We start from the raw sequence: 23,049 nt of genomic DNA, 5'->3' as shown, positions 1-23,049 counted from the left end.
GCAACGAAAAGAATAAAATACCTTGGGATAAACTTAACCAAGGAAGTGAAGGATCTATACAATGAAAACTACAAGACTTTCTTGAAAGAAATAGGCGATGACATAAAGAGATGGAAAGACATCCCTTGCACATGGATTGGAAGAATAAACATAGTTAAAATGTCCATACTACCTAAAGCAATATACAGATTCAATGCTATCCCAATCAGAATCCCAAGAACATTTTTCACAGAAATTGAACAAACAATCCTAAAATTCATATGGGGCAACAAAAGACCGCGAATTGCTAAAGCAATCCTGAGCAAGAAAAACAAAGCCGGCGGAATCACAATCCCCGATTTCAAAACATACTACAAAGCTACAGTGATCAAAACAGCATGGTACTGGTACAAAAACAGGTCCACAGATCAATGGAACAGAATTGAAAGCCCAGAGATAAAACCACACATCTATGGACAGCTAATCTTCGACAAAGGAGCAGAGGGCCTACAATGGAGAAAAGAAAGTCTCTTCAACAAATGGTGCTGGGAAAACTGGACAGCCACATGCAAAAGATTGAAAATTGACCATTCTTTTTCACCACACACCAAAATAAACTCAAAATGGATCAAAGACCTAAAGATTAGGCCTGAGACAATAAGTCTTTTGGAAGAGAATATAGGCAGTACACTCTTTGACATCAGTTTCAAAAGAATCTTTTCGGACACTGCAACTCCTCAGTTGAGGGAAACAATAGAAAGAATAAACAAATGGGACTTCATCAGACTAAAGAGCTTCTTCAAGGCAAGGGAAAACAGGATTGAAACAAAAAAACAGCTCACTAATTGGGAAAAAATATTTTCAAGCCACTTATCCGACAAAGGGTTAATCTCCATAATATACAAAGAACTCACACTGCTTAACAACAAAAAAACAAACAACCCGATCAAAAAATGGGCAGAGGACATGAACAGACATTTCTCAAAAGAAGATATGAATATGGCCAATAGACACATGAAAAGATGTTCATCATCGCTAATCATCAGGGAAATGCAAATCAAAACTACACTAAGATATCACCTTACCCCCGTTAGATTGGCAAAAACATCCAAAACCAAGAACGACAAATGTTGGAGAGGTTGTGGAGAAAGAGGAACCCTCATACACTGTTGGTGGGAATGCAAACTGGTACAGCCACTATGGAAAACAGTATGGAGATTTCTCAAAAAGTTAAAAATAGAAATACCCTATGACCCAGCCATCCCATTACTGGGTATCTATCCTAAGAACCTGATATCAGATATCTCAAGAGTCCGTTGCACCCCTATGTTCATTGCAGCATTATTTACAATAGCCAAGACGTGGAACCAGCCTACATGCCCAGAAACTAATGATTGGATAAAGAAGATGTGGTATATATACACAATGGAATACTACTCAGCCATAAAAAAAGACGAAATTGGCCCATTCACAACAATGTGGATGGACCTCGAGGGTATTATGTTAAGCGAAATAAGTCAGTCAGAGAAAGACGAACTCTACATGACTCCACTCATAGGTGGAAATTAGTATATTGAGAAGGAGATCTGATTGGTGGTTACCAGGGAAAAGGGGGGGTGGGGGGAGGGTACGGAGGGGGAAGTGGTGTACCCACAACATGACTAACAAAAATGTACAACTGAAATCTCACAAGGTTGTAATCTATCATAACATTAATAAAAAAAAAAAAAAAAATAGAGGAAGATGGGTATGGATGTTACCTCAGAGCCAACCTTCTCAGCAAAAAGAGGAGGATTGGTGGCAGATGTTAGCTCAGTGCTAAACTTCTCCCCCCAAAAACATTACTACAATAGCATTGTATTACGTAAAAAATGTAATTTCTTCAAAAAAATATTTTTTTTAAAGATTGGCCCTGAGCTAACAACTGTTGCCAAACTTTTTTTCCCTTCTTCTTTTCCCCAAAGCCCCCCAGTCCATAGTTGTATATTCTACTTGTAGGTCTCTCTGGTTCTGCTATGTGGGACATCACCACAGCGTGGCTTGATGAGCAGTGCTAGGTCCACACCCAGGATCCGAACCAGTGAAACTCTGGGCTGCTGAAGCAGAGTGAGTGAACTTAACCACTTGGCCATGGGCCGGCCTCTAAAAAATTTAATTTCTTAAGCTAGACTGAGAAAGACAAACACCAGATGATTTCACTCATATGTGGAACATAAACAAACACCCGGACAAAGAAAATAGCTCACTGGTTACCAGGGGAAGGGGGTTGGGGGTGGGCACAGAAGGTGAAGGGGAGCACTTGTGTGGTGACAGTCAAGAAATAATGTACAACTGAAATCTCACAATGATGTGAACTATTATGAACTCAATTAAAAAATTTAATTTCTTAGTATCAAATATCCAGTCTTTTGTATTTTGAGGCAAATACGCTAAATAGTTTCAAATTGTTTACAGTGTATTTAAATTAGGATCTAAAGTTTATCTAATTCATAAGTTTTTACAGTATTTCTTTATTCTTTCAATTTGTTTTCCAATTTATTAATTTCATATTTTATCTGAATTGGTTGATACATCTGCTACACTCACTTCCCTTTTGACAGAAGTTTAAGAGTTTCAATATCTATGCATTAGACAACTCACTAATGGAACCTAAGAAATCTACCTATGTAGTTAATATTATTTTAGTAAAAAATTTCTTTGATAGGTCCCAGGAAACTATTTAAAAATCATTTGGAAAGAGGAATTTTGAAAAGACTTTTGTGTATGTGTGTGAGGAAGATTGGCCCTGAGCTAACATCGGTTGCCAATGTTCCTCTTTTTGCTTGAGGAAGATTGTTGCTGAGCTAACATCTGTGCCACTCTTCCTCTACTTCATATGGGATGCCATCACAGTGTGGCTTGATGAGCAGCGCTAGGTCCTTGCCAGGGATCCAAGCCAGTGAACCCCAGGTCTCCGAAGCAGAGCTCGTGAACTTAACCACTACACCACCAGACTGGCCCCAAGGAATTTTGAAAAGACTTTTTACAAAGAAAATAAGAATATTGAAAGTTATGTATGAGTGTTATTAAAGGGACAATTGGGAGTGAACATCTGAATCTCTCAGATTCAGTGAACCACTCTCCTGGTTTTTCTCCTGCTTCGGTCTTTATTCTCAGAGTCCTTTACTGGGTCCTCTTCCTCTACCTGATCTCTAAATATTGGGGTTCCTCAGGACTCAACTTTGAGCCCACTTCCCTCTTGACACCACCTTCTTATGAGATATCAATAATTCCCATGGCTCTAAATGACATCTTGTTGATAAGTTTACCAAAAACTTCTTTCACATAGCAAATACAAAAGCAACCAAAAACGAAGTAAAAAGACAATGACACTCTGGCTTAAAAAACTGCAACTTTAATCACAAAGAGTTAAAACTTAGAGTTTCTTAAAAGTAGAAGAGAAAATAACCAATAATCCTACAGAAAAATGGGCTAGAGATGAAAGCGGACAGCTCATAGAGAAAAGATGGAAATTGCCCTTAAAAATATGAAAAGATTTTCTACCTCACTCATGATAATAGAATGCAAATTAAAACTACACTGAGATACCTTTGTTCTCACTTAGCAGTTGGGCAAAATTCCGAAGTTTGACCACGGACTGTACTGATGAGTCTGCGGGGAAGTAAGCATTCTCATTGGTTGCTGGTGGAAATAACAAACAGAACGAACTTGATAGATGGGAATTTGGCAATACCGAAATTGCACATGCATGTATAGTTAGACCCTAAATTCTGCTTAGAGGAATTTAGCCCAAAGATAAACTGGCAAAATTATGAAAAAGCATATGCACACAGCTATGCATGATAGATAGCATTATCTCAAATAGTAAAACCCTGGAAACAACTGAAACTTCCATCAACGGAGTAAATTATGGTACATTCATTCACTCAGTGACGTAGGGTGACTATCTTTTTAGAGAGTCAATCCAGGACACAACCATATTAGGAAAAAAAGACAATAAATATACATATGTGTTAGTACTTTAACATAAAATTATGAAAATAGATGTTTGAAATTACCCATTCTGTCTTTAATTTTGTTACTTAAGTGCTATTATTTAAACAAAGCAATAGGACTAGTTAGCAATGGCAATTAGCAGTTTGATAGTAGGAACAACTAAATATGTGGGGAAAATGTAACAATATATTTACAATGTTGATACATTATAAACATACAGAGGATACTTATACATTATCCTCTAATGCAGAAGTTTAACATTTTTATAAGTCTTTATTGGATTACTATGCTCTTAAACTACATAATGTAAGACTTTTAAAAAGGAGGAACTAAATACAATAGGACTAACTCAACTGATATTACCTATACTTAAGAAAAAATAACCCCACCATGTTTCTTTCTGTCACATGACATTGTAGGATATTTTCACTCTATCTCCTTTTCTGAAGGCATTTCTGTGAACTGCCTGAAGCTTTAGGACATCCTTAATTTCTTTGATGTAGTGGTAAAATTGAATACAGTCAAATGTAAAATTCACTTTGGCTGGCAGCTCTGCTTTTGTCAAACCCATGTTACACTGGTTCCTGGTGTGAGTACAATATGATGACATCAAGCTAACTTTCCTCTCAACACAAGTGTTTAAGCATGGAAAACTTAGAATTTTATGAGTCAAGACTTAAACTCATTGGAATTGGTTTCTGGCTCTCCAAAAACACCCATCTACTCTGTGTCTATAGGCATGTTTAGGTAGACCAATTATTTGTCAGTTATTTCCTTTGCATTCGTTTATTCGTCACGTAGTCTATCTAATGTCTAAAATGTCCATCACTTTGCAGAACTATGAAGCATATAGGATGCCATCATAAATTAAACCTCTCTTTCTCAGGGAAAATGGTTTTTAATTTAAAGTAGAGAAGTAATTAGAACTTGTGAAAGTGAATTTGAATTTCAAATAAATTACAATTTTAAGAAAGAAATTACGAAAATCCTGTTTCACTTGGCTGCCTTGTTCTGGTGTTTTTTTTGATTCCGAAGTAGTCATTTCAAAAATTGGTGTTTTGTGTGTGTGTGTCTGTGTGTTTGCTGTATCAGTTTCTGTCACAATCTACACGTAATACTGCATAACTCAGATGCAGTCAATTAATCTTTTTTCTAGATTTCTTAATGGCCTCTGCAAATATCATTAAATGGTTTTGGAGAAACAATATAAATTTGTTTTACTGTAATTCTTTTGTACATTCTCATTTTCGATGTATTTAGTCAGTACCTACTATACGCCAACCACTGCTCTAAATGCTGGGGATACAGCTTTGATCAAAATAGGAAAAGATCCTGCCCTTAGGAAACATTATTCTGTAAAAGACATAAAGATTTATTTTTTAAAAATCAACTTTATTGAGATTTGATTTGCAGAAAAGAAAATGCACACGTTGTAAGCATATATTTCAACGGATTTTTACAAATGTATTCATCCATTTAACTACTACCACCAATCAAGATACAGCACATTCCCATCACCTCAAACCACCCAGCCCCGTGCCACTTAATCCTTCCTTGACCCAGGGGAAGTCACTACTCTGTTTTCTGTCACTGTAGATGAGTCTACTTTTAGAGTTTCATAGAAATGGAATCATACTCTTTTGCCTCTGATTTCCTTTGCTCAACATGATGTTTTTGAGATCCATATTTCTGTAGTCAAGTAGTTCATCCCTGTTTGTTGATAATTCCTATCCATTACATTGTGTGGACACACCACGAGTGGTTCATCCATTCACCAGTTGATGAGCCTTTGGGTTGTGACCAGTTTTTGATTATTAAAAATAAAGCTATGACGGGGGCTGGCTCAGTGGCATAACGGTTCAGTTCACTTTCAGCGGCCAGGTGCGCAGGCCCAGCTGGGGTGGACCTAAGACGCTTGTCAAGCCACGCTGTGGCCACGACCCACATAAAACAGAGGAAGACGGGCACAGATGTTGGCTCAGGGACAATCTTCCTCAAGCAAAAGGAGGAACATTGGTACAGATGTTAGCTCAGGGATAATCTCACAAAATAAATAAAGCTATGAAAATGAATTTACAAGCTTTTGTATGGATACGTATTTTCATTCCTAGGCAAATACCCAGGAGTGGAATTGCTGGATCATATAGGTATATGACTAACTTTCTAAGAAAAAAATTGTTTACCAAAGTGGTGCACCACCAGCAACCTATGAGAGGTCCTGTGGCTCCACATCCTCAACACTCGGTATGGCCTTCGGCATTTTGGCCATCTGAGTACGTAGTGGTAAAGACGCATCTCTTACCCGGGCCCATCTATTTACGCAACGCCGCTTTAAAAGTGATCATTTTATTAAGTTTTAAGGAAAATCTAAAACATGTCACAGTATGAAAGAAAATGGATGGCTTGACGCTGCAGATATTTTGTCTGTTTTCCCTCGCGAAGCCCCCGGGCGCCGTCTAGGAAACATACACCCGGCGTCAGCTGGGCAGCGCGAGCTCGGCGGGGCGCTGAGCCGGGCTCCTCATTCCCGGCGGTACCGGCGGGGCTACGCGCACGCCCAGCGCTTCCTTCCGCCTGCGCGTCACCTTTCCAAGAATCTCCCAGAGAGCCGCGCGGGGCGGGGCGGGCTCTGCGGCCCCCGGCCCCGCCCCTTACCGGGACCAGCCCATCAGCCGGGACTGGGCCGGCGGCCGAGAGACTGAGGTAGCTTCCGGTCTCGCGATTGGCTCTAATCCCGCGAGGAGAGAAGGCGGCCGCCGTCGGCCAAACGGCTGCGGTGGCGAGGGAGGGGGTGTGGCCGGGGGGGGGCGCAAAGTCCCCTGGAGTGAGGGCGAGGGGGCGGGGTCGCGCGCATCGGGTTTACGCATGCGCGCACGCGGCCGGTCGGGCAGGGCTGAGAGGGGAGGGGGCGGCGGCGGCTGAGGCGGCGTCGTTATTTCCGCGGCCGGGACGGTGCGTGTCGGCGCGGGTGGCCACGGGAGAAGTAGGTAGGGACGGCCCGTGCGGAGCCATTGAGCCTCCCTCCCTCTGGTGTCCGAGAGCCGCAGCCTCCCGCGCGCGTGGCGGACCTGGGGACGCCAGGTCACCCTGCGGCCCCGGCCCTCCCGCCGCGCCTCAGGTATTCGCTGTGGGCTCCCGGTGCCCGCCGCCCGCCGAGGCCCCGGCCTGCCCGGTGTCAGCGCGGCGGCGACGCGGCGCCGGCTTGCCCGCCCGCCGGCCCGCGCGGCGGCAGCCCTGTCCTTGCGAACGCGCCCTGCGGGGCCAAGCCGGGCCGGGCTGAGCCGGGTGGGGCGGGCGCGGGGCAGGGCCCCGCCTCAGGTGCTCCCCCGGCCCGGTCCCCGCCGGCGAGGCTTGCCGGGGTCCTGCTGGCCCCGGAGGGGTCGGCCCCGCGAGCTCCCGGCAGGCGAGGGACCGCCCGGCCTGGAGCGGTGGCCGCACGGGGTCCTGGGCCCCGAGAGGGCCCTGCACAGTGGCTTGGGCATTTGTGGCCGGTGCTGAAAGTTGGAACCCCTGGAGTGGGTTGGGTTTGGGCCGGTGTGGGATGGCTTGTGAGTTTTCTGGTTAGATAGTCGGAAGGCAAACTCTGAGCGCTGGCTATCCGTAAAGGAGCAGCAGTCGTGCTAGTTAGTGCGAGATTTAATTAGGGTGATTTTTCCCAGTCCCGGCCTCAAACTCAGAAGAGCTCTCCTTAAACAGCTTCGGAAGACTTTCATCTGCTGCTTAAACCCACACACATGGTTTGCGAATGCTCGTGCCCTGAGAGCTACATCCTTTTACACCAATGTTAATTTTATAGGCATAATGGTTATGAAAGCTTCTGTAGAAGATGATGATTCGGGATGGGAGCTCAGTATACCAGAGAAAATGGAAAAAGGCAGTACAAGCTGGGTGGACATAACCCAAGATTTTGAAGAAGCTTGTCGAGGTGAGTTTGAATTTTTGGATTAGAAGTTCAGAATCTGGGAAAGAGTAAAGTAAACTCTCGAGTATGATTTCTAAACTATGTCAATAAATGAAAAGAAATAAACAGGTAAGTGTGGTTTGTTAACCGCGCTTACTCATTCTCTACCCTCTAATTTTAACTTTCATTTAAAGCCAGTATATGTTTGATATAGCATTAAATACAGATGTTGAGGCAGTTTCTTCTGTTAAAATTTTCTAACTTCAAGGAACAGGTTAGAGAGTACAAAGCAATAATTTCAAACTGTGGAGACATGGATTCTGTCGCCCTAAAGAAGGTAGTAGTACAGTCGAGTTGAGGTTTGAAAATGATCAGATCAGGGTCATTCCCTGCTTAAGATCCTCGGGTGGCTGCCTGTTGCCTGTAGAATAAAATCCAGACTCCTGCCCCATGACCTGCATGGCCTGGTGCTTGCCTACCACTTAGACTTCCTTCTGGTACCACTGCCCCCCGAGGCTCACTGTGAGTCACAGGGTCCTTCTTGTCTCGTTAAACACACTGAGGAGCTTCCCCTCTGGGCCTTTGCATGTTTTGTTTTCTCAGTCTTAAATTGCTTTGCTCCCAGGTCTTCACATAGCTGGCTCTTTCCTGACCACTTAAATATTACCTCCCCAGTGAGGACTTCTCAAAGCAGCCGGTCTAAGCAGGTTGACCCCTCATTCTCTTCTATCCAACTCCACTTCAGTTGAATCACCCTGTTTTATTTTCTTTGTAGCACTTATCTCTCAGAAGCCGTCATTTTCAATTACTTCTTGTTTATTGTCAGTCTCACCCACTGGAATGTAAGCTCAGTGAGTGCAGAGATCTTGTCTGTAACCCTAGCACACAGAACATTGCCTGACACATAGTTCAAGAAATGATTGGAGAAATGCACGTTTGTTGTTTGAGGGGAAATAGCCTTAGAGAGGGAGAGATTGAAGATAAAGAGAAAGGAACAAATGATAGAGCCTGAACTTTAAGAGATGATGGGATTAAAAACATGATAGAGAAGTTAACTTGGGGAAAAAGAATACCCACATACTGAGACCGGAGGAACTGAGGTTAGGGTGGTGAAGATACAGATGTATTTCGTTCCTTTCCTTTTTTTTTTTTTTTTAACTGGTGTATTTCTAAGTGGATGGGGAGAAATGGTGGAGGGATTCACACCTTGATGGCTTCTATTTTCTTGGTGTACAAGAAGGTTAGGACTTAATGATGGTGAGGTTGGATTGTTTAGAATAGTGCTCTTAAGGAGAGGAATAAAGACTTGGAACAGCTGCAGGTGGAAAGGGAGCCAGCTGAGTATAAGCAAAATGATAAATCATGTGCCTACCCTTTGTTCTGAAAATGTCCAGTTATAGTATGCCTAAGTGAGATAGTGGAAAGAACATTAGACTGGAAGTTGGGTGACTGCCTGTATATGTCTGTCTAAGGGAGAGAGAAAGAAGTGTAAGTTACAGTGTAGTTTTTGTGCTCAGAGATCTTAGACTGTTAAGTGGATCATACCTAGCATCTTGCACTGATTTAAGTGACCTATGTTAGAGGGTTGTCATGAACCTAAGTGGGAAAGGTTTTAGGATGTATATATGGCTCGAGTTGGGCCTTAAAGGAGTAGTTGAGTTTCTAGAAGTGAGTGTGAGGGCATTATTCTGGACTAAGATGAACCATTAGAGCCACAATTTAGTGAGAGTTTTATGTTTGAGGAACAATGAGTAATTCTGCTACTTCATGGAAAGAACCTTGAATACAAGAAATGGTTTTAATCTCTGCTTCAGTGTGGATTGAGAGGGAGTGGCATTCATTTTGTTGCCAACATCAAACTGTCCTATTAACTCTTCCATAATTAGGTCTTGCACCATCTCACGTGGCACAAATGTAAGGTATACTTCTTGAAACTAAAAAGTTGATATAGAATTAATCTTCCTTTACATGTAGGTTTAAGTCTAAAGGCTATTGGCAGCTCTTGAGCTTGTGGTATTAATAATTTGTCTTCCCTTCTTGAAATAATCAGATTCGTAACCTTAATTATAGTTTAGACTTCTGTCCCAGCAGTTTTCTGAAAACTAAATTTAAAACAGATATTATTACATTCTTGTCTATGTTGCAGTGGTTTCTTCTCTTTGATAACAGTGTGACGGCATTTGGCTAGACTTCGGTGATTTTTTTTTTTTTGGTATCTTGAAACAGTCTGCATACTGCTGACAGTGTTCTTCACGTACATTTCTACTTAGACTTTTAGCGACTCTTCAAAGTCCTCTGGATCAAATTCTAATTTTCATCATTTCTTTCCTGTTAGACAGATGGCACACATTTCCTATAACCAACATTGAGGCTTTTGTTTTTTTTCTTTTCTAAATTATTTTCTAGGGCAGTGGTGTTCATCACTGTTATTTTGCCTGGTAGGTAATATATCATTTTTCTAAGTAGGACTTCTGAATGTCACTTCTCTAGGAAACTTTGCCTAATTTAAACCATCTCATTTTGCTGCCTGTAAAAAGTCTCAGATCTTCATACTCCATTTGGTTGTGTATATTGAGGTGCTTTCTGAATTACAAACCCACAACTTAGAAATTTCGCTTAAACATAAATGATCATAAAATATACACTGCTCCTTCTTCTGTCTACCAGATTCCCTGCTTCCACACACTGCATAGCCAGTAACCTCTCCTGCGGTGATGACATCATCATGTCTATAGTGCAGAGGTAATCCAAGGTTGGTTCTTGTTACTTCCATTCTTTTTAAGCTCTAGTCTAGGAGGATATGGGCCCATCCTCTCATCCCATTTTCTTCTCTCTTTGTTGGCTTAGTTTATTCTTTCTTGGTTAGTCTTTATCACAGTTACCTTGTTTAAGGCCCCCTTATCCATCCAGTTTCTTCAGCTCTTGCCCAGTACTTTTGGGGAACTCCTTTTATTGCTTTCTCTTCTCTTTTTTAAAATCTGGGATGCTTAAGCTTCTTGTTTTTCTTCCTTTCTCTTTTATCTTATCTCACCCAGAACATTTATAGGTGCTGAATATATACTTGTTTTAACGATAAATGAATATTCTAAAGGTGTGTTTTTATTTATTTTTATTTTATTTTGTTACTGAGGAAGATTAGCCCTTATTCAACATCTCTTGCCAATCTTTCTCTTTTTTGCTTGAGGAAGATTAGCTCTGAGCTAACATCTGTGCCAGACTTTCTCCACTTTATATGTGCTTCGCCGCCACAGCATGGCATAGGTGCGCCTCTGGTATCTGACCCTGTGAACCCGAGCTGCCGGAGTGGAGTGCGCCGAACTTAACCATCACACCGTGGGGCTGGCCGCTAAGGCTGTGTTTTTAAAAACTAGGGAATATCTGGATCTTAGACTGCGGAAGTTTAGAGAGCCACTACATTATATTAAATGTTGTCATTTTGGGTGATTGTTAGGAACAAGTGTAATTATGAACATAAGCTTGAGCACTGAAATTGTGGCAATACTTGATTATAATGTTATCTGTCATCCAGTTGGTCTGGAATATGTTTCTGTAATCTTTTTAAAAGATTATCTTTGAACTGATTACACCGCATTTAGCAATTGGCTATAGAAGATGTATAGATTCTTGATAAAATGTTCATGATCTTACCTCTCCTCCCCCGAATCCACAAACCCCAGTTCGAGAATCGTTGTTCTAGGAATTTGCTGTTTATTAGCACTTTATTCTAAGAGGAAAAAGATTGACAGAAATTGTCCTGGTGAAAGATCTGGGCAACCTGTAAAACATCTTTTTAATTGATTTTGGTTTTGGAAACAAAAGTTATATTTTCCTTCTTCCATAGTGTCAATATTTTCAATGGTGGGGCATGGATGGAGTAGGCTGTACTGGTAACTGTGGATCATTTTAATCTGGTTCTCCATCAGGAGTGATTTTGCCCCTCGAGGAACATTTGCCAATGTCTTGAGACATGTTTGGTTGTTGCTGTGCAAATGGGAGGTCAGAGTGCTACTGCCTTCTGATGGGTACCCATCAAGGATGCTGTTAACTGTTCTGTGTACAGGGTAGTACCCCCACACGAAAATAGTTATTCTGCCCAAAATGTGAGTAATGCTGCTTAGTTCACTCCATTTAGATTACTTTCGAGAATGTTCAGCTATCATTTAACTTCTCTGACCCTGGATTCTTCAGGAAAGGAACATAGGGATATTGGATTTCTTAACAAAGAAAACAGCAGAAAAGAAAAATTCAGGAGAAAGTGAGGAAGATAAAGTCGAGAGTCTGAGTCTATTTGGGCTGCCATAACAAAATACCCTAAGCTGGGTGGCAACTAGTATTAACACAGAGCAAGCAGTGGGAAGGGAATGGGACCTTTGATGCACTTTGAGGGCTCTTGCATTGTTGAATGCATCTTATCAGATTTTCCCCTTAATCTTGCATTGTGTATCCTGCTTTGTGTTAGGAGCTTTGGTCATTAGAGAAGGTGTCCTCAGAAGTCACCACTTTCCCCCTTTTAGCTGGTTATTTTGGTATTCATGATTCTAGATAGCATGCTTTTATCGTTACTTCTTGATTCTCCCCACTCCCAATTTTGGCATTATGTAACTATGGATGTCTTTCCCATGTAGTTGTATCTGCACTATGGATATGCAGATATTATTCATAGCTTAGCCAAAGAGTAACACTGTTTTTACTTTTCCCTTCCTCCACAGTTCTTCTGCTTTATGCAAAAAATTTTTACCCGAAATCTGTATACAGTCCTGTCTCTCTTAACAATGGGTATACATTCTGAGAAGCGTGTCGATAGGCAATTTTGTTGCTGTGCAAACATTATAGCATGTCTTTGCACAAACCTAGATGGTATAGCTTACTGCACACCTAGGTTCTATGGTACTAATCTTATGGGACCACTGTCGTATTTGGGTCTGTTGTTGACTGAAATGTCGTTGTGCAGTACATGAGTGTACTTTAATTCTACCCTAGACTCTTCACCAGTTGTCTAAATCTCCTTAAGACATTCAGACACATCAGACATTCTGTTTTCATCTCTGAAGAAATTTCTTCTCGAGTGTCTTACTTTGCTCCAGTCTGGACTTCTTGCCTTTTGTACCTCATATGATCCTGAGATTTTCCTTCATTATCAGCCTGGGGGTTCTTACTTTTTCCCCTTGTTTTGATGGGGCATCTTTATTCTATTCCTGAGTAAAGTGCATGGGAGATGTAATTTTTTGAGGCTCTGGATGTCTGAAAATGTTTTTATTCTATCCCCCTACTTAATTGATAGTATGTCTGGATACCTTTGAGAATTTTGAGGGCATTGCCTGTTGATTTGTTGCTCTGATACTGCTATTGAGAGGTCTGGTGACATTCTGATTCCTGAGCTTTCACATGTAACTTTTTAGGATCTTCTGTTTGTCCTGTATCCAGAACTTTCACCATGGTTTGCCTTGTTGACAACTCCGAAGCCCTTCACTTTGTCGTCTTCTTCACTTCTGGGAAACTTTCTTGAATTACTCTATTTCTTCTTTGTTTTTTCTGTACTCTGCTATGGAGTATCTCCTTTTTGAATCTTGAACCTCTTAGGCTGATCCTCTAGTTTTTCTCTTATCTTTTCTTGCCTGTTCTCTATTTCTTTGTCTTTTTCTCAGTGCTCTGGACTGAATGTTGGTGTCCCCTAAAATCATTTATTGAAACCTGATGCCCAATGTGATGGTATTAAGAGCTGGTGCCTTTGGGAGGTGCTTAGGCTGTGAGAGTGGAGCCCACATGAATGGGTTTAGTGCTCCTATAAAAGAGACCCCGCCGAGCTCCCTAGTGCCTTCCACCATGTGAAGTCACAGCAAAAAGATGAGCATCTAGGAAGTGGGGCCTCACCAGACACCTAATTTGCTGGTGCCTTGATCTTGGACTTTCTAGTCTCCAAAACTGAGAAATAAGTTTGTTGTTTATAGGCCACCCAGCTTAGGGTATTTTGTTATGGCAGCCCAAATAGACTCAGAGTCTCGACTTTATCTTCCTCACTTTCTCCTGAATTTTTCTTTTCTGCTGTAATGTTTTTAATTTTTCAATTTTTTTCTCTGATTGTTCATTTTTTTTTCTTCCATAAAGTGTCCTGTTTTTTTTTTTTTTTTTGAAGATTTTATTTTTCCTTTTTCTCCCCAAAGCCCCCTGGTACATAGTTGTATACTTTTAGTTGTGGGTCCTTCTAGTTGTGGCATGTGGGATGCCGCTTCAGCGTGGCCTGACGAGCTGTGCCATTCCACACCCAGGATCTGAACTGGAGAAACCCTGGGCCGCCGAAGCGGAGCGCAAACTTAACCTATTTTATAAGGATAATAATAGTTCTTTTGAATTTTTGTTTCCCTACATAATGTCTTTGCTCCAACTTGCTTTTGTAGTTTGTTTCCTTTGCTTTCTGTCTTTCATATTGGGGAATTACTTCAGATAGCTAAGAATCCTTTGTTGTCTAAGGGTGGGAGACCAATAAGCCAATTGGAAGCTCTGAACTTTTGAGTGGGACTCACGGTCGTGTGATTTTACTTGGCTTTTGTATTGGGGAACCTCAGATGTCAGTTATTTAGCTCTTAGCTCTTTCTGTAGAGAAAATTGGTCTAACCTCCTTCCTTGAGGTTGAAGATCTGACTTGACTGCCTGTGATTTAACAGTTAAGTGGGGGAAGAGGTCAGAGGGTCTCACATACTCACTTAATACCCCCTCTTTCCAGTACTCCAGCCTTCAAATAAGCTTATGTCCCTGGAAACTTTGTTTTGCCCTCTTCAAAGAAAGTCTTCAGTATTTTCCAGGGTGAAGGAGGGGCAGTTACCCTGGTCTGTAAATTAGAGCAGGGCTCTGGGCTGACTGACCGCTCAGTCCTCCGTTTTAGCTCTGCTTTATCCTCACTTTCAGTGGTAAGTGATAAATCAGGTTGATTTTTGCCTTTCTCCACTGCTGGCTTTAGGATTCAGTTTTCTTGGGTTTGCTAGCAAACTACTTGTCTTTCTGTTTCCAAGTTTTCCCAGCTTTGTTGTATTATCTCTGTGCTAATTTTTCCTTTTCTTTGGGGTTTATACCTTTCTTTAAAAAAAAATTTCTCTAGTTGTTTCAGGGAGATTTCAGGAAGGAATTAAAAGTAGTTGCAGTGTTCGATTGGCCACTTTTACCCAGGAGTAAATTTTAATGAATCAGTTTAAGTATGACTATTACAATGATACTAGATTTTGGCTATATTGTAGATTCAGTAGGGCTGTAAAAGCTGGGGAATGTAACCATCATTTGCAATATTTGTAGAAATCTGTTCAAAGATCTGTAACACCAGTTTACAAATGATCTCATTTATAAGATGGTAAAATCTCTTTGCATTGCTGCATAGTTCTGTGTTTTCCTCTGTGCAGTTGGATTACATTGCTTCAGGAGAACGATCATATCCTTCAAGTGCTTACCTAAACCCCAGCCACAAGTTATGATTCATTGTTTATTTCCAAGGCAAAAGGAAGGATGTCCTGAGTAAGATATCATGAAATTCTGTAACTCATAAAATTAAGTTAAATTCTTTCTCACAGCAGATCTGTTCATGCTTTATATGAGAATGAGGATAAAATTAAAAGATGGTGTATTGTCAAGATCGTCACAGAAATATTGAATCATCAACTTTTCCTCTTATCTGTTTTTTCACTTTGCTATATACTATTGCATCTACTTAAGCGTTAACTTAAAAGCAGAAGTAACTTTATCATTATGTTAACTTAGTTCAGTGGTTTGGTGTTGTGATCCTTGGGATCCCTAAGATGATTGCACAGGTTATGTGAGGTCAAAACTTTTTCGTGGTGATATTAAGATGTTAACTTGCCTTTTTGATTCTCATTCTCTTATTAGTGTACAATGGAGTTTTCCAGAGACTACATGATGTGTAATGATGTCCGTGCTCTGACTGCTAATGATAAATGTAAAATATTATCCTTATTCATTGAATGTCCTGTGGATATTCTGCTTTGATACTATACTGAAACTTGACAGTTGGTAGTTTCTTAAAGATTAGTTGTAATGTGGAACCTGAAGCCATATTATGTTCTGTTACATTAAAATCCATTGTTCTGTCTTGAACTCTGAGTGGATCTTTTATTCTTGCCTAATATTGTAACATGCATTACCATTTGCAAGATATTGGTTTACTGAGTTAAGCAGATCTTCAAAATGTTGATAACACTTCATTATGCAATATTAAAAAGCACATTTTTAACATCACCACCAATATCATCAGAAAAGTCTTTTTTAAGTGTTAGGAAACTGTTACACTCACAGTAGAAGATAAATGTTTTCCAAAATTCTAATTTTTGCTTAAATGTTCAAATTTTATCATTGGCAGCAAACATAGTCAGTTGTTTTTCTTAAAATGACAAACTCAGTTCCTTTTTGAGAAAATGCCATATTCTCAGATCTGAATAACTTTAGTTCGTCAATTGTTCTTTCAAGTAAAAATAATGTTCTGTGGTAACTGTGCAAGTGCTTTTCCTTGAGACAGCCTCCTACTTTGCTGTGCAATGGAAGTATTTATGTATACTTCCCATTTTGTCAAATAGAATATTAAAAAGATACATACTCAAAGGTTGAGATTTAATAACATTAATCAGGGCTGGCACTAGGGTGAAGTGAGTGAGGTACTGAACATGAGTACCTCATGAAATTTTGTACCATAGATGGCTCACTTGCTATATCCAGGTCCTGGCCCTGAGATTAATAATTTTTACCCCTTCATCAAAGACTTCTTACATGAAATTTAAAAAATATTTTTGTCTTTTTTAACTGCAAGTGCACGGAAGTGAAAAATACGCTATTTAGCTTGCCTCCACTGTCTTCATTGGTGCTGAAGCTACAGCAGTTTTGCCCACGATTGATTTTTTTCCATCTTTACACCATTGCTTTTGCATCATCAGTGCAAATGTCAACACAGTGAAAAAGGCAAAGAACATTTTAATATTATTATGAAAGTAATTTTAACGTCACAGACTCCTGGGTTCCTAGACCGTCTTTGAGAATTGCTGTATGTTCTATTATGCTTTTCTGTGGTATTTTGATACATGCTTCTCATTGATTTTTCTGTTTTGGTACATGGAACTGTTAAAAATGTTATTTAGCATATTATTAACTAGTAAGATGGGTAAAATTCTGAAAACTTCTTACACCTTCCACTGGATTTGACCATCAATATTTAAGCTACTCAGATGTTACAGGAGTGGTTCCCGCCTTACCTGCACATTGAGTCACTTGGAGTGCTTTACAACCACAGCATAGCTCACACCCCTAGGGTTTAGGTGGTTTGGGGTACTGCTTGGATGTTGGGATTTTCAGAAGCTCCTCAGTTGATAGTAATATGCAGCCAAAGTGGAGGACTGCTTTATAGGGGGTGAACACTTTTTTGATTAGTTGTTTACTCAAGTGTTTTCTACATTATTTAAATAAAATGTAATTTTAAAAAGTGGTTTTGACACTGTTCCTGGGACAAAAAAGTTTAGATTATGATACCAAGTGGTTTAAAAACAACTTGAGAAAGAGCAATCAGTTCTATGAAAAAGTTTACTTAGGGGGAAACTTACTAGTGATTTTTTAAAAATCTGGTTGGTAATTCTGATTGGAATATTGTGGCCCATAATGGGTCACTTTTTAATTCTCAGAAGTTTAATTTATAGTTAGTATTTAAATGTTTACTGAGTAGAAGGCATTATATTAGTAATTGAGTAGAAATAATAAAACCATTTCTTAGAAAATGAATTCTAAAGTCATGCAAGCACATTTTTCAGGTACTAATGTTTTGTTTCATTTTTCTTAAAAGTTAAATAGAAATATGGTATTATTGAAAGGATTTTTCTCTTTGTTTCTTTTAGAATTAAAGTTGGGAGAACTGCTTCATGATAAGTTGTAAGTATTTGTGTCCTTTGAGATAATGTAATATTCGCTTCTGTTGCTTCTCATGTGCAGTAGTATTCCTTGAAGTCTGAGTAATTTTATATTTCAAAGCTATAAAAATAAAACTATAAATATATTTTTAACCTTAGTGAGCTGTATTAGGGCAGCTGACCCTGCTTGTAATAAGAAATGGTTGTATCTGGTGAAACTGTGAGTTACGGTCCTTTCCTTGAGAGTAGATGTACAGGATGTGGAATCTCTTGAAGAAAAGATGACAGTTGTGTGTCATATGTGATAGGCTGGTTGATGACCAGAGATAGTTGACTAAATGGCTGGGTGAAAGTAGATTGAGAATCTCTAGAAAGATTAAAATAAAGGGAAATGCTTGATTATATTTATATTTCCTTAGCGTCAATTCCCATACTTCTATGGCCAGGCTCAATTTTCAGGGTTAGAAATACGGAATTTTCAATTAGTAAGTGGACAAGATTGGACATTTGGGGAGGAGGGATAGACCCTGAAATTTAGTTCTTTTCAAACTCTAGTATATATCAGAATCATCTGAAGGACTTTTTAAAACACGCATTCCTGGGCCCCACCCCCAGAATTCCGTATTTCATATGTGTGGTGTGGGGCTGCTGAAGTTGTGTTTCTAGTAGGTTCCCAGGTGAGGTTGGTGCTGCTGATCCAGGGACCATACTTTGAGAACCACTCTAGGTCATCTTGATGACGCAGGCAGTTATAGGACGGATATAATGAAACCAAACCACAAGCAGCTAATGCAGGAAAGAACGTGGCTCCTGGCTATGGAACAAGAGATGAGAGAGGAACAACTAGAGAGACCTCAGCCTCTTCATTTCCCCAAGGTTTTAGGCTCTGCTGGGGAACATAATTGCCAGCAGCCTACCCTGACCATCTATTAAAATAGTATCTTTCCAATCCATATCTCCGTTAGCTGTCTTTGCTTTTCTCCCTAGCATGTACAATCGTCTAACATACTATATAATTTACTTATCTTTGTTGTTTGTCTGTTTTCTTCCACTAGAATGTAAGCTCCTTAGGCAGGCAAATTTGTTTTGCTCACTCATATACCTCAAGTGCCTAGAGTAGTGCCTAGCATGTAGTAGGCACAAAGTGTTGAATGAATGAAATAGCTCACTTAATACTACTATCGTTTCTGTAGCAGTTTTACTAATTAGGTAAATACCTCATTAGTTCAAGGTTTTAATTGTGTCGTTAAAAACTTCTTTTTAGTTGTTTAAGTAATACATGGATACTTTGTTTCTAACAAATTCAAACATCAGAGTTGAAGCAAAAACTTCCCATGACACCATCCTCTCTACACAATCCCTACTCTATGCCCAGAGATGATAACTGTTAGAAGTTATCATCAGATTGTTGCCATGTCCTTTTGGACCTATAAAAAAATACATTTACATACATCAATAAAATCTGTAAAAAGAGTTAATTGTAAATGGGAATATACAGTATGTGTTACTCTGCAAATCCCTTTCCCATTCACTATATCTTGGAGATCTTTCCATGTTACTATGTGTAGCTCTACGTTGGCCGTTTTAATGGTTGCTTTTATTTTAGAAAATGGCTGTACCATAATTTATTCTATGGTATCCCTGTTGATAGACATTTAGATTGCAACATTTTTTGGTACCATGGGAAAATTGAAGACGTTTAATTTATATAAGCCTGTTTGTACATATACACATGCAAATAATTTTTAAGATAGAAGCTTAGAAATCAAATGACTGGATTTTAATGGTTCAGCCAAATTTCCCTCAAAAAAAAGTCTGTATCAGTTTATATTCCCACTAGCAGTGTGTAAGAATACACTAAATATTTTTTAAAAAAATTTTTTTATGGCCGAAAAAACCCCTTGCATCATTTTGTGTTGTATCACCTGATTCCGTTTGAATTTGAGTCACTTTTCACTTTTTTATTAGTAGTTTCTATTTACTGTGCTGTGAATTGTCTATGTCCTTTGCCTGTTTTTCTTTGAATTATTTACCTTTTCTTATTTGTATGAGTTAGTTATATATTCTGGATATTAACTTTTTGAAAAAAATTACCCACGTTAAAAATATTTCCCCTAGATAATTATGAGTGTTTTACCTGACTGTGGTTTATCGTTGTATTAAATTTAAAATATTTACACAGTTGCATTTATCAGCTTTTTCCTTTATAGCTTTGTAAATTATTGCAGAGGTTTTTGTTTGCTTGTTTTAGGTTAAGAACTTAAATCTGCCTGGGGTTTATTTTTTAAAATTGTATGAGTCAAAAATTTTACTTTATCCAGATGGTTAGCCACTTGTCTCAACAGTATTTATTGATTAATCCACTGTTTCTCCACTACAGTAATGCGTCGCTTAACGATGGGGGTATGTTCTAAGAAATACATTGTTAGACGATGTTGTTGTTCAAACATCATAGCGTGTACTTAGACGAACCTCCATGGTGTGGCCTACTACACATCTAGGCTATATGGTACTAATCTTATGGGACCACCGTTGTATATGAGGTCTGTCATTGATTGAAACGTCATTATGTGGCTCATGCCTGTAATTTGAAATTTCACCTTTATTGTATGTAATTCCTACAGGAATATGGGTTTGGAGTGTTTTCTATTGGTCTGTATATTCTAGAATGCTTTTAATTATTACAGCTTCATAGTATCTTTGATATTTGCTGAATCTCTATTTTTATTGAAAAACTTCTCTTCCGTTTTTGCGTATTTTCTCTTTTGGCTTGGCAAACTCTGAAAAATCCCGTTTGGGTTTTGGTTGGCGTTGTGTCAAATTTATGTATGAGAGTTGCCTTCAATAATGTCATCATATGATGGTATTGTCAGAGCATCTTGAATTCAACCGTTAAGAGATTTGAGGGATTACAGGGAAGAGTGTGTCTCCTTAAAGCTGCTTTTGATGTCTTGCTCCTACTTTTCTGAGAGAAATGATTTAGTATAACAAGATCTATGCCTTTATCTTCCTGGTAATCTAATGACTTAGACTAAGCAAAATATAAAATCAGTGGCTTGATGGCTCATCAGACTTTCTTTTTGGCTTTTCTTCTTCCTTTCCCATTTCTTGAGGCATATCTCAGTTAACGATACACTTACTAATCAGTCTACAGTGCATCATAACTATCTGCTTTTATGGCTAGTAAACCACAAATACCAGACGTGAATGTCAGGATTTCTGCATTATTTTTCGTTTTGTGATTGCCAGAACTTTGGGCACTGTAGACTGTAATGTGCCAGTTTATTGAACTTTCAAGATAAAAAGAAAATGAAAAAAATCTAAAAGTTACATTTGATAATGATTATTCCAAACATGACTTTCTAAATGTTAGTTAGAAAAAATTAAACAAGGCAAAGTGAAATCCATTAAGGATTAGTTGACCTTTTTCCCCAAAATTTCTAATGTGTAATCTTTTTGAAGGAAGCACAAAAAACATCTTTTCTTTTAATTCTTTTCTCCCCCACAGTCCATGTAAAATAATTTGAGTGACAAGTACATGGGAGAATTTTTATGTTAAAAGATTATTTAATTGAAATAGAAGTGCTAGCAAGTTGGGAAGACTAAATACATAGAATACTGTAGTTATTTAAAGTACTATAATAATTTTTATACCATTGTGGGAATCTGGGTATGCTTACTGGTTCAAAAACAATTTGTGGGGTCAAATTTTTTTATTTGCAGATTTGGTCTTTTTGAAGCCATGTCTGCCATTGAAATGATGGATCCAAAGATGGATGCTGGCATGATTGGAAACCAAGTTAATCGAAAAGTTCTCAATTTTGAACAAGCTATCAAGGTAGTCACCATTATTCTTTTTGTGTTTTCTTTTATTGTTTGTTATTTCGTGTGTTAAAACATTCTGATTCATAATGAAAATCAAACTTAGGGGGCTGGCCTGATGGTGTAGCGGTTAAGTTTGTACACTCAGTGGCCTGGGGTTCACCAGTTCGCATCCCAGGCACGGACCTACACACTAATTATCAAGTCATGCTGTGGCAGTCATCCCATGTATAAAATAAAGGAAGATGGGCACAGATATTAGCTCAGAGCCAGTCTTCCTCGGCAAAAAGAGGAGGATTGGCGGCAGATGTTAGCTCAGGGCTAATCTTCCTCAAAAAAAAACAAAAAAGAAGATCAAACTTAGTATATTAAAGTGTAATTTTCTTAAAAGCTTCTCAAGTATATAAACAAAAATTAGTTGTAACTTTTAATTATCTCTTTCTATTGAAATTTGGAAATTGTTTAAGGTCTTTATTAAAAGCTTGTTCTAAATTTGTGTGTGTATATTTTTTAAATTAATTTTTGAAAGCTTTTGAGTATTTATTCAAATACTAGGATAATTGGTTTAGGGATTAAATTTTTATGTATTAATATATTAAGTAAAATGCTTATGGCAATGAATTTGAAATTTACTCAATGAGAATTGATTTAGAAATTCCTTCATAGTGTCACAGAGTTTAATTTGGCATATTTTATGAAGAAAGATTTGCTAGATTAATGGATATTATAGACAAGATTTACAAGTAGTATAGTTAACCAACTTAAAATAAGTGTTTTTAAAAATGTTTAATTTTTCTTGGTAAGTAGTTTTGCTTCATTAAAATGATTCATATTTCTTAATGCTTAGAAGTAATTTGAACTATGCTTTTGAAATACTTGTTGGTATAACTTTTCATTTCTTTATAAAGGCCTTTATTCTGTTTCTAATTAGAGAGGCTTTGATTTTTCTTATTGAAGACCTGTTTAAGTTATATTATTTTTAAGAAAACAGAGATAATTTGACATCTTAGTTTTATCAGATGATGAGGTACAGAGTTTTCTTAGAATTGCTATTCTTGAATATTTAATTTTTGAAAGCCAAAATGCTATTGTACATAATAACCATAAATTTTTAAAAACTTCTTATTTGTCATATTTCCCCTCCTTTTTAGGATGGCACCATTAAAATTAAAGACCTCACCTTGCCTGAATTGATAGGGATAATGGATACATGTTTTTGCTGTTTGGTAAGAGTTAAAATAACACTATTGATTAATTAAAAAACTATAACTTACCTGAATCTTTAAATTTAGAAGTATACCTACCCGTGTTGAGTATGTAATGCTTGGCCTACTAGTAAGCTGTGTACATAAGATTAGCAGGCCAAGTTATGCTTTAGGGAACAGCATTTTCTCTTCTCTTCTGGGTGATTTTAGGTTCTCATTTTCTGGGTGAAAGGGTATTTTCTTTTCAGTGAAGATAATA

General features: G+C 38.7%; 1 protein-coding gene across 4 annotated transcripts in view; it reads left to right on the top strand.

Annotated features, from left to right (window-relative positions):
• The first annotated feature begins 6,690 nt into the window (after positions 1-6,690).
• Positions 6,691-23,049, top strand: part of NAA35 (N-alpha-acetyltransferase 35, NatC auxiliary subunit) — a 96,756-nt gene continuing 80,397 nt past the window's right edge. The window contains exons 1-5 of one of the 4 annotated variants that reach the window (XM_023627119.2): positions 6,691-7,093; positions 7,772-7,900; positions 17,752-17,785; positions 21,487-21,601; positions 22,737-22,811. In XM_023627119.2, coding sequence (XP_023482887.1) covers positions 7,777-7,900; positions 17,752-17,785; positions 21,487-21,601; positions 22,737-22,811 — 348 coding nt within the window. In that variant the 5' untranslated portion in view covers positions 6,691-7,093; positions 7,772-7,776. The remainder of the gene's footprint in view (positions 7,094-7,771; positions 7,901-17,751; positions 17,786-21,486; positions 21,602-22,736; positions 22,812-23,049) is intronic. The other 3 variants (XM_023627118.2, XM_023627121.2, XM_023627120.2) reach the window with 3 other exon arrangements.

This window comes from Equus caballus, chromosome 23 (assembly GCF_041296265.1).
Source record: "Equus caballus isolate H_3958 breed thoroughbred chromosome 23, TB-T2T, whole genome shotgun sequence".
NCBI lineage: Eukaryota > Metazoa > Chordata > Mammalia > Perissodactyla > Equidae > Equus > Equus caballus.
This window is presented reverse-complemented; position numbering and strand designations above follow the sequence as displayed.